The sequence below is a fragment of the Epinephelus fuscoguttatus genome, linkage group LG2, assembly GCF_011397635.1.
Source record: "Epinephelus fuscoguttatus linkage group LG2, E.fuscoguttatus.final_Chr_v1".
Taxonomy (NCBI): domain Eukaryota; kingdom Metazoa; phylum Chordata; class Actinopteri; order Perciformes; family Serranidae; genus Epinephelus; species Epinephelus fuscoguttatus.
The window spans coordinates 50,986,850-50,997,903 of NC_064753.1; the positions used below are offsets into that span (position 1 = coordinate 50,986,850).

An 11,054-nucleotide genomic window follows, 5' to 3' on the forward strand; every position below is an offset into this window, starting at 1 on the left:
CATAGACACTGAATGTGAGACTAATTTTGTTTGTTTTCTTTTTTTAATAAATGATCTTTATTCTATTGCAGTGTTCTCAGCTCTGAAACAGGAAATGCTGCCACATACTCAGAACATTCAGTGTCTATGGAGCAGCTCCAGACTTTGCTCTCTGTGACATCACTAATCTGAGTTTTTGCTCTCTAGTTTTTGGATTTGGGAGAGTTGTTAATATTACTAATATTACTAGTTGCCTTTAATTTCACAGACAGAAGGAGCTGATAAACTGCTTTAAGAAAAGATAATCGTTGTTTTACTATTGTGGTATTAAAGTGCTGCACTGGAGGAGGCAGAGATGTGGAGTAGAGAAATAGAGAATGTGACAAATGCTGCTTTAAAAGATTAGATCTAGATGCATCTCTTGTACTGTGTCAAAACTGTTAATACAAAGTTAAAAGTACAATTTAAAAAATCAACAAATAAAAAATAAAAACAATAGAAACGAATCATTTTTCTAAAAAAGAATGTGACAACTACAAAGTTGAGCCAGCAGGTGGCGGTGATACTGCTGCTGCTGGTTAAACGACAGAAGAAGAAGAAGAAGTTGGCGGAACCAGGAAGTGGTTGTCAACAGTGGCCTCTCAGTTTGTATCCTGGTAGAGAACAACATTATTTTATCTTCTGAGGCAGTTTATGTGTAAAGTGTGTCACGGTTACCGGGTGTTGATGAGTGTGTTTCGGTGACAGCCCTCCAGCAGCAGCGGTCGTTGTATTTACAACGTCTCTCGGTCCAACATGGCGGCGGTAGACGTGGAGGATGAGAGCATTCTAGCGTCGATCTTTAAGGACAGCTTCCCGGACAGCTGGAGGGACAACCCGGACTTCGCGGCCTACCTGTCCGAGCTCAGCTCCTTCGGGGTGGAGAAGCTGAGCCGGGAGCCGGAGCGGCTGGCGGAGGAGCGGGCTCAGATCCTGCAGCAGACCCGGGAGCTGGCCTTCTCCAACTACCAGACCTTCATCCGAACCGCCGACTGCACCGAGCACATCTACCGGGACTTCGGCCGGGTGGAGAGCAGCGTGTCCCGGTTGCTGGACAAGCTGCCCGGCTTCGGCGAGAGATGCAGGTGAGTGAGGCTGAGAACCGGGTCATGGACCGGTAACATCCCCGGGACCCCAGACCCGCAGGATCCAGTATCAGAGTACACGTCATCAAGTAGCAGGATCAGGTTTACTTTTATTAAGATTAGATCAGATCTAACTACCCAGCAGGATGAGAATTTCATGGCATGATAATAGTCTCGATATTACACAAATATTATCATTACTATCATCAGTTACAAAAACCTCTGAAGCTCCAGTGTGGAGGATTTAGACGGATATAATGTCAGAGATGAAATATAATATAACGGTTGCGTTTTCTTTATAATCAGCTGAAAATGAGCGTCATTGTGTTTTTGTTACCTCAGAGTGAGACATTTATATCTACATACTATGGAGCGGGTCCGCGTCTCGGGAGATCACCATATTTCTACAGTAGCCCAGAATGGACAAACCAAACACTGACTCTAAATAGAGACATTCATGTTTTCATCAGATCCCAGAGGCTCACTGAGGATGAGGGAACGATGAATACGACTGGCTGATCATCAACATTAAAAGACTCAGAAACAGGAAGTTAAGAAATGTCATCAGTACATCCTCACACGCTAAATATCCGTACTTGTCTGCACCTTAGAAGTAGCCCCCGCTATTTTGTTGTATATGTAGCGTCCTTTTGTTCCTGTGCAATGACAATAAAGGCTTTCTATTCTATTTTATTCTACAAGCTCTGGACTCGTCGGGCTCCGTTTAATCCAGGTCTCAGAATTGGTCATAATAGCGGTGTTCTTGGCGTGAACACATCCTGTAGGTGTGTGTCTGTTTGTGTTTAGGGGCTTCATGAAGGAGGCGGAGGACATCGGAGCCAGTCGGCGGATGAACAGCCTCACGTTGAACCGTCACACTGAGATCCTGGAGATCCTGGAGATCCCGCAGCTCATGGACACCTGCGTCCGCAACGGATACTACGAGGAGGCTCTGGAGCTGGCGGCGTACGTTAAGAGGCTGGAGAAGAAGCACTCTTCGCTTCCCGTCATCCAGGTGAGTCCAGGTCAACACGACGTGAGGAGCTTCTTCCTGACGGCGGGATTTATTGGAACTGTTTTTGTTTGAGACGTGACCAAAATGATTCGTCGACGATCACAACAGCTGCTGATTAACTCTCTGATACGTGTTCTCGTATTTTCAGGGAATCGTGCGTGAAGTGCGTCAGTCGACTCAGCTGATGCTCAACCAGCTGCTCCAGCAGCTGCGCAGCAACTCGCAGCTTCCCGTCTGCCTGCGTGTGATTGGCTACCTGCGCAGGATGGACGTGTTCACGGAGGCGGAGCTTCGGGTGAAGTTCCTGCAGGCTCGAGGCACGTGGCTGCACTCCATCCTCGCCGCCATCTCTGAGGACGACCCCTACTTCCACATCACCAAAACCATCGAGGCCTGCAGAGTCCACCTGTTCGACATCATCACCCAGTACAGAGCCATCTTCTCCGATGAGGACCCGCTGGTGCCTCCCGCAGGCGGCCAGGTGGCGGTGAACGAGGCCGCCATCTTCCACGGCTGGGTGGTGCAGAAGGTGGCTGAGTTCCTGGAGACGCTAGAGAGGGACCTGCAGCGGGGCGTCGGGGGCCGCCTGGACTCCCTGCTGGGTCAGTGCATGTACTTCGGCCTGTCCTTCAGCAGGGTGGGGGCGGACTTCCGCGGCCAGCTGGCGCCCATGTTCCAGCGTGTGGCGGCAGAGACGTTCCGCAGGGCCGTGCAGGAGGCAGTGGACAAGTTCCAGGAGGACATGAACCTGTATACGCTCATCGCCCTGCCCTCGGTGCTCGGAGGGACCATCCCCCCCGTGGCCCCCAGCACCCAGCCCGGCACCCTGCAGCCCCCCATGTCCCTGCTGGACTTCCAGCCGCTGGCCTGCTTCCTCAACAACATCCTGACCGCCTTCAACGATCTGCGGCTCTGCTGCCCCATCGGACTCGCTCAGGACGTCACCACGAGCCTCGAGGACGCCCTCAAGATGGTGAGCAGCTGTTCTAACATACGCAGGTTCCTGTCATGTGACCAGGCTCTGGCGTGTTGAGTGTTGTCGGTCTTGTTTCCTGTCAGGTGACCCGTCAGATTTTGGTGTTTCACCGTGCTGAGGAGTCGGCGTTCAGCAGCAGAGAGAAGGAGCTTTTTGTTCAGTTCTGCAGTTCGTACGCTGAAGACCTGCTGCCGTTCCTCAACCGCTGCCTGCAGGTCCTGTTTCCTCCGGCTCAGCTCGCGCTCATCCTCGGTGAGAAACAAACATCCTGTTCCTCCTGTTTGTTTGTTTAAAGGGACCGTGTGTTTATCTGTTACTCACCAGGCGTTACCTTGAATTCGTGAAGAAACTGTTTTCCTCTCTGATAAACATCAGAAGAAACAACCTTTTGTTTTTTGCTCTAATGGATTGATTATGTCATCATCTCCAGATAACTGCATTTTAAAAGTAACTGGCTGCTCTCAGACTCCGTAGAGCATTAAAAGCTTAATCATGGTCACTATGTTTTTGTCCAGCACTTTGATACGTGAGATAAACACTTCAGTCTGAAGGTGGCGCTCTTCTCAGAGTGTAAACAGATGTCTGAAGCCATTCTTTGTTTCTCTGCAGGAGTTCCTCCGACTCAGCTGCACAAGTACGGCAATCTGGGCTGCATCGACCTCGCCGCCGTCCTGGAGCCTCTGGAGTTCGTGCTCCCACAGAGAGAGATATTAGCACCGCCACCGCCAGCCTCAGCGGCGCCAGAGCTTGACATCGCCTCTGAACTGAGCAGCCTGACGTTTGAGACGCAGCTCAAAGAACCAGCGACAGGTCAGGACCTCACAGAGGAGGCAGGAAGTCCCGCCCTGGCGCCGCCCCCCTCTGGTCTCAGAGACCCTGAAGAGCGAGATGAGGAGACGATACAGGATGAAGACTTTTCTCTGGAGTGATGGACAGAAGGACTGAAACAATGTGTGAGGACTTCTCTGTGGGCTGTTGGTCTGAATGATGAATCACTTTGGACTCTGGGAACTGGTGACGGACATCTTGTCTCTGTGGACACTTTAATGATAATTTAATAAACGGTCGTTTCTCTAACTGTCCCGACTCTTACTGAAAGATGACGGTGACTGTTGTCTGATCAAACATCAGCAAGCGCTCAGACTGAAAACAGACATTAAAAACATGACAGTGTCTCTGCTTAATGATCGATTTATTGAATGATTTTTAAGCTAATAAACAAAATTTTTGATCTCAGATGTGAGAAGTCGCTGCTCTACTTGTCCTCACATTATAACTGAAACACTTTGGGTCAGACAGAAGGGGAGATTCAGGGACGTCACCTCAGACTGACAAACTGAACAGTACTTCTGGCAATTTAAGAACCAAATGATTAATCAAGAAAACTGACAGATCGATAATTAACTTAATCTCTATCTCTTTAAAAGGCAGCTGTGGTGTGTTCTCTGTATTTCTACTGTTCACCTCATCATCGACATGAAAAATAAAATGATATACTGTACAGCAAAACGGTAGAAATGATTTTTGTTTCCATCGTCAGTTAAGACTCGCCGTGCCGCGCCAGAGACGAAAGACTGGAAGCAGAGGGAAACTGTTAGCCTAGCTTAGCATAAAGGCTGGAAGCATAGGGAAACTGTTAGCCTAGCTTAGCATAAAGGCTGGAAGCAGAGGGAAACTGTTAGCCTAGCTTAGCATAAAGGCTGGAAGCAGAGGGAAACTGTTAGCCTAGCTTAGCATAAAGGCTGGAAGCAGAGGGAAACTGTTAGCCTAGCTTAGCACAAAGACAGTTCCTTAACAGGTTTAAGGGATTATCTGAGAATCATAAATGTGTCTTTATATTGAAATAATGACGTCACTGAACATGAGCAGCTGAAGTTTGAACATTTATTGGGCAGAATATAAAGATAATATTGAAACACACTCAGGGGATTTGATAACATGATAACTTATTAAAGAGAGAATCTGCTGGTTTTGTATTTAAAGGACCATTCCACAGTTTCTGTGTTCTGTACCTTCATCATGTGGGACTCAGATACACTGAAGCTCCTGTATGTTCCTTTAGTTTAACATCAAACACCTGTGATGATGATGATGTCATGAGTCCACACGTCCTTCAGCTCTTCACTTCTTCTTGATGAACTTGCTGCGTGTGGCGTTGGGGTTGGCTCGCCTCCTGCCGCCGCCACACTGGCTGTCTCTGATGTGCAGGTTGGCTGCTCGACTGTAGACGTCGTTCTGGCAGAAAGGCGACGCTCCGGCTACGTAGTCGGGGTTGAAGACGTCCGTCTTCTGACGAGCTTTACGGGAGAGTCTCTGCTGAGGGAAACGCTGGTCCTCCACCAGCTGAGGGTTGGAACTGTGTTTCCCTCCCTGAGGCAGCGGCAGAGAGTGCTGCAACACACGACATGACACCACACGTCAGACACGACACAATACAGCTGCTAAGTTCAGACTATCAGGACACGTGTGTGTGTGTGTGTGTGTGTGTGTGTGTGTGTCCTGTGTGTATAGTTTGATATGTGTGTGTGTCTCACCCTCAGCCCTTTGGGGTTCAGCACTTTGGGGTTTTTGGAGAAGTGCATCTGCTTGCTGCCGTCCTGATTGATGGTCACGGCCACTTTCTTCAGCGTCTGGTTCCCACAGTGAGGACAGAACACTTTGTTCATGTTGCTCGTCGTCCTGAAATTAAAACACACTCAGCTTTAAATCAACATCTGACCAGAGACACACTCGATCCTCACAGCTCTGTTTAACTGATCTCAGTCCTGCACTCGTCACTCCGTCCGTTTCCATGACATCAGAGAAAATGGATTTATATAAAATCCCTGTAAACATGTCAGTGTGAGTGAAATGGTCCTGCAGTGAATGTGTCACAGTGGGACTAACACACCCAGATCATGTGACTCCTGCGTGTATACAGTCAATCAGACCCAAACTGGCCGAGGCGCTCTGAGCATGCTCCACAGTTTCCGCCCCGGGCTTTGACCCGGAAGTCCAATAGCATTAAATGTGTAAGAGAAGAAGAAGCCGGTAACAACATGGAGAAATCTACATCCAGAGCCGTGACTTTTTGGACGGACCAAATGTACAGAGCTGTAAAGTTGTCCACCATGGTAGCAGTTAGCTGCTAGCTAACCGTAGCTAACTTGTTTGTCCATTGTTTGGTCTGTGACGTAATAGGTCAACAGGAAAAAGGTCCAATACTAACAAGCTGAAAGGGGGCATATCTCCACCTATCGTAGAGGAGTCGCACATACTTGGCTCAATAAATGGATTCCCCTCCCGTGCTTGTATACTGGGACAAGGACAGTAGGCCAGTTAGATGTCCTCGTCCAGCTGGGACTGGAGCTCCACTTCACTGTTTCCATGGAAATGTACTGAGTGTCACATTTGACACCGCCGTCCAATCACGGTGGGGGAGGAACGGGACAAACAGCCGACCCCAAAGACCAAGTGTCACATCTGACATGTACAACAATGGAGGAGAAATATGTTCATACACTGCAGGCTGTGTATTAATATATAGATGAGTTCTCTGTGTTTGAGGCGGCTCGTCAGGCTGAATAATCAAATTTAAATTTTATTTAAATATTCTTAATAAAGGAATGTGTTTAATTTAATGGGATTTATTTATTTATTTTTCACTTTGATTCCACATCATGAATTGTAGAATGTTACTGGTGTTGGTATCGACGACTAAACCTGTGAGGGTGAAACGTGTCGTACTCACTTGAAGCAGGCGTGACACCTCAGGATGTAGTTCCTCGCCTGTTTGATCAGCATCCCGTTAACAGACAGAACATGAAGTCCGATCTGAATGAGGACGTTCTGCAAACACAAGAGATCAGAGCTGAAATGTTCAAGTCACTGATGAATTGAGAATCTGTTGATGGAGACGTTAACTCTCTTCTTTGTCTGCTGTGAGACAAACTGGACGTTTTTGGGTTTGGACAAATCAAACAAGATATCTGAAGACGTCGTGTTGAGCTTTGAGGAACTGGTCAAACATTCATCTGTAACCTGCTCATTAATACACATCATGTTTTAACCTGTCAGCTCCGACAGGAAGCTGCTCACAGACACAACACAACGTCCAGTTTATCAGTTTATCAACTTAACTTTGAATCCAGAGAGTAACTGTCACATTAACTGAGACAAATCTGAATTTTCATGACAGAGTACAAATAAAAGAGATGAATAAAGCGTCAGACGTCTTTCCGCCTCGCCGCCTCCCGGTGACCTCACTGAAAGTTACCTGCATGGCGAAGTCAGTGGTCAGACATCCGACTTTGACGTCAGCAGGAGCCATCCCATCAGCCGAGTCCATCTTCACCTGTTTGATGTTACTGGGAGTGATCCATCCTCCTCCGTCATCATCATCATCATCCTCATCTTCGTCTTCAGGCTCGTTCTCTTTGTCCGCGTCGTCTGATTGGTCCTCTGACTCCTGCGTCTGTGGCGATGTGTCCAACCTGCTCTCTGTTGTGCAGATGTCGTCCACTTTCTACACACAAACAACATCAAAGGTCACCACGACAACCAATCAACAACAACCAGAGTCCAGAAGAGCCGACGTGTCTCCACTGTCGGAGTCGTGTTTGTGTCCAGCTGATGTTTCGGAATCTCACCAGTAAATCCAGCAGGCTGTTGTCGATGGGCGGCAGCGGCTCTCTCCAGAAGTGGAAGTTGTTGAACTCGTCACTGTCGGCCGTCACAGCAGACTCCTGTGTGTCCGTCTGTTTCTGTGTGTCCGTCTGTTTCTGTGTGTCCGTCTGTTTCTGTGTGTTTGCTGAATTTAGAGCCTCGACAGGATCCTGGAGGAACACCAACGACAAGGGACAAACAGTGATGACATGAGCAGCAGTGAACTGACAGCGTGGCGCTCTGAGTTAACTGTGTCAGTGTCTGTTTCTGTCTCCTGTCAGTCGAGCCTGGACGAGAGATGTTTTATAAAACCAGGTCTTGTGGATGAAAAGGTTTTTAAAAGGAGGGAAAAATATCTGTGGACACATGTAGACAGGTGTCGCTAGTAAACTAAGTCTGGACTGACTCTGAATTTACACACACACACACACACACACACTCTCAGGCACGTGCACAGCTGATAAATGAGTTCCTGAAGTCCAGGTGGACCTGGACAGTCTGTCTCTGAGGACTCCTCACGCTCAGCCAGAGTAAGCTGCAGTGACGGAGGACGAACACGGAGCTCCTCTCTGGTGGTGAACTCGTAGTTTGATGCAGAGAGTTTAACAGTCGGTCTGACTCACCAGTAAATCCAGCAGGTCGCTGTCGATGGACGGCAGTGGCTCTCTCCAGAACAGGAAGCTGTTGAACTCGTCACTGTTTGACGTCTCCGTCTCTCTCTGGGTCTGTGGGATGTCCACACTGTCCACACGTTTCTGAGGGGACGAATGTTTCAGGGTTTATTACACATGCAGACACATTCTAGACTTTACTCTCCTGAGAGAAACAACGTACAGATGATCATTTAAAGCCCTGAAACACCAGGCTGACAGTCAGCCACCGGTCAAAGTTGGGCCGTCTGTGAGCATCTGCCACCTCGCTGGTGTGGTGCCCCCACTGTTGGCCCTCACTGGCCTTTGCACAGTGGAGCCCATTAGACCTCCCTCTGACTGTGAGCTGAGCTCAGGTGAGGAGCAGAGCAGCGTCAGTGAGTGAAGGAGGAGCTACAGTCCAGAGGGAGTGAGACCAAACCAACTTGTTCCATCAGGTCAGATTATTTTTCTCTTCAGCAGAAACGTTTCCTGATGGTTTGTGTTATTGTTCACAGGCGCATGGTAAATATGCTCTGATTGTGTTGTTCATGTGCTAACTGGCTAACTAGCATCAAGACGCTCTTCCTGTTTCCCTTTTTCATTGATGGATACAGACGACCGCCGTCTGCTGCTGTGGAGACTTGTTTCCTCTCAGCAGGAGCAGAACGCAGGCGTTGGCCGTTGGCTTGGTGTGTTCATGCACAAGAGGTGACGTAGCAGGGGGCTCGTCGCCAATAGTTCCCCGACGTCGGTTTGGTGTGTGTGCTTTAAACAGATCTGTGACCCGTGTCTTACCTTGGAGGGGAAGTGGAATCCTGCAACATTAACGGGAGTCTCTGGGTGGCGCTGTGTGCTCTGAACGTTCACCTGAAACACAAAACGTTCAAATGTTACTGAGTCAACCAACTGAATCATGCTGCATTCACAGACAGTCGGGAGAAATCAGGTGACTCAATAACATGGGACTGTGTTAGCATAGCTTCGCCTAGCTTAGCATAAATCCACTTCCACCTTCACTCTGCAGTCAGATGCCATTAATCCACCAGAGGAAGAAGCAGCAGGTTATTCAGAGCATGGAGGACATGATGGGAGTGTCTGATGTGTTAATGTGAGGAAGGTTACAGCCTCCTCATCGCTCCACACGTCTCATGTTCTCAGCTCCTCAGTGACGGTAGCGTCTCAGGTACCTTGATCTCCGGCTCTTTCTTCAGGTGTTTGGAGCCGACGTGTTCCAGCTCCAGCTGATACGTCAGAGCCAAGACTTTGATGTCGGTGGCCGACAGACTCGGGTAGTCTCCAGTCTTCTTGGAGAACTCCGTCACTGAGACAGGAAACACAAAGAGACACTGTTAGCATGAGCCCAACACACGTAGCATCAGAACACACACCCAGGGTGATGTGTTCAGGGTCAGTTTACCCAGTCTGATGTGTTCAGGGTCAGTTTACCCAGTCTGATGCGTTCAGGGTCGGTTTACCCAGTGTGATGCGTTCAGGGTCAGTTTACCCAGTGTGATGCGTTCACGGTCAGTTTACCCAGTGTGATGCGTTCACGGTCAGTTTAGTTTACCCAGTCTGATGTGTTCAGGATGCGGTTCTTTGAAGTTGAGCTGGTACGGCAGGAAGGCCAGACTCCTCCTGGTTGGTTTGTCTCTGATCTCGTCCACCACATCTCTCAGTGTGTAGATGTTCTTGCCGATCTCCTGAAACACAAATCACAACAACTAACTGTAAAATAATCCCAAATCACTTTCGTCAGCAGGAGCGAACCTTCACAGGTGAACAGATACGACAACCCTGATTCCAGAAAAGTGTGGACGCTGCGTTAAACGTAATTTAAAACAAAATGCAATTATTTGTAAATATTTATTAACCTGAATGTTACTGAGTTCAGTCCAGAGATGTTTAATGTGCGAACTGAAACTTTGGGGTTTTTTGTGTAATAAAAAATACAACTGTGACGTGTATAAGCTGCACATAAACTCATAGAATGTATAAATGATGCTAATATTATATTTGTCAGCTGAGGGCCGTGAACGTCACAGCCGTTAACTTAGTTTCTCTCCGGTCTCTGACGGAAACCACCGACAGTCACGCGCTCACGAACGGATCGTTACTTTTATGAAAAGATTACTTTTCGGTTCAAACATGAATTAATGAACACATGAATAAAGTCTGACCTGTAGAGGAGCTTTCTTTAAAAACGCTCCTGCGTCTGCGACAACATGCTCCACCAGGGAAGGCGCCATCTTGGATCTATGACCAGCATCAGGACCGACCAATCAGAGTGACGAAACAGGCACGAGACAGAGATGTGATGCGTTCATGAACTCCTGACTTTAAACACCTGTAAAGATATATATATATATATATATATATATATATATATATAAAGATATATATATATATATATATATATATATATATATATATATATATATATATAATTATTATTATTTTCATAGTTTATTTTGTGGTTTAAATATCGGAATGATTTACCAATAATTTGTTTTTGATTGATGTTTGTTGTTTAGAGTCATATTTGTGTTTATAGTTTTATGAGTTTATGTTTTTACGTTCTTTTCGTCAATAAAGTAAATTATTTTATTTTGGTTTTATTTTTTCTTGATTGTGAATATTGTTTTAGTTCTATTTATTTCTCACATGTATCTTTGCTCTACACTCCC

The 11,054-nt window shown here is 47.3% G+C and overlaps 2 protein-coding genes across 2 annotated transcripts; one reads left to right on the forward strand and one right to left on the reverse strand.

The window, feature by feature from the left end:
* The first annotated feature begins 174 nt into the window (after positions 1 to 174).
* Positions 175 to 4,172, forward strand: cog8 (component of oligomeric golgi complex 8). Its single transcript, XM_049563762.1, has 5 exons — positions 175 to 1,103; positions 1,911 to 2,118; positions 2,267 to 3,091; positions 3,178 to 3,346; positions 3,704 to 4,172. Exons 1-5 carry the CDS (start codon positions 775 to 777, stop codon positions 4,021 to 4,023), a joined length of 1,851 nt encoding a protein of 616 aa, XP_049419719.1. The 5' UTR covers positions 175 to 774; the 3' UTR covers positions 4,024 to 4,172.
* Positions 4,173 to 4,269: 97 nt separating this feature from the next.
* nob1 (NIN1 (RPN12) binding protein 1 homolog) lies at positions 4,270 to 10,635 on the reverse strand. Its single transcript, XM_049563939.1, has 10 exons — positions 10,548 to 10,635; positions 9,938 to 10,070; positions 9,558 to 9,691; positions 9,166 to 9,237; positions 8,362 to 8,493; positions 7,723 to 7,908; positions 7,350 to 7,598; positions 6,825 to 6,922; positions 5,629 to 5,773; positions 4,270 to 5,485 (listed from the first exon to the last, which is right to left on the reverse strand). The coding sequence occupies exons 1-10, from the start codon at positions 10,614 to 10,616 to the stop codon at positions 5,216 to 5,218; spliced, it is 1,488 nt and encodes a 495-aa protein (XP_049419896.1). The 5' UTR covers positions 10,617 to 10,635; the 3' UTR covers positions 4,270 to 5,215.
* Between the last annotated feature and the right edge of the window lie 419 nt (positions 10,636 to 11,054).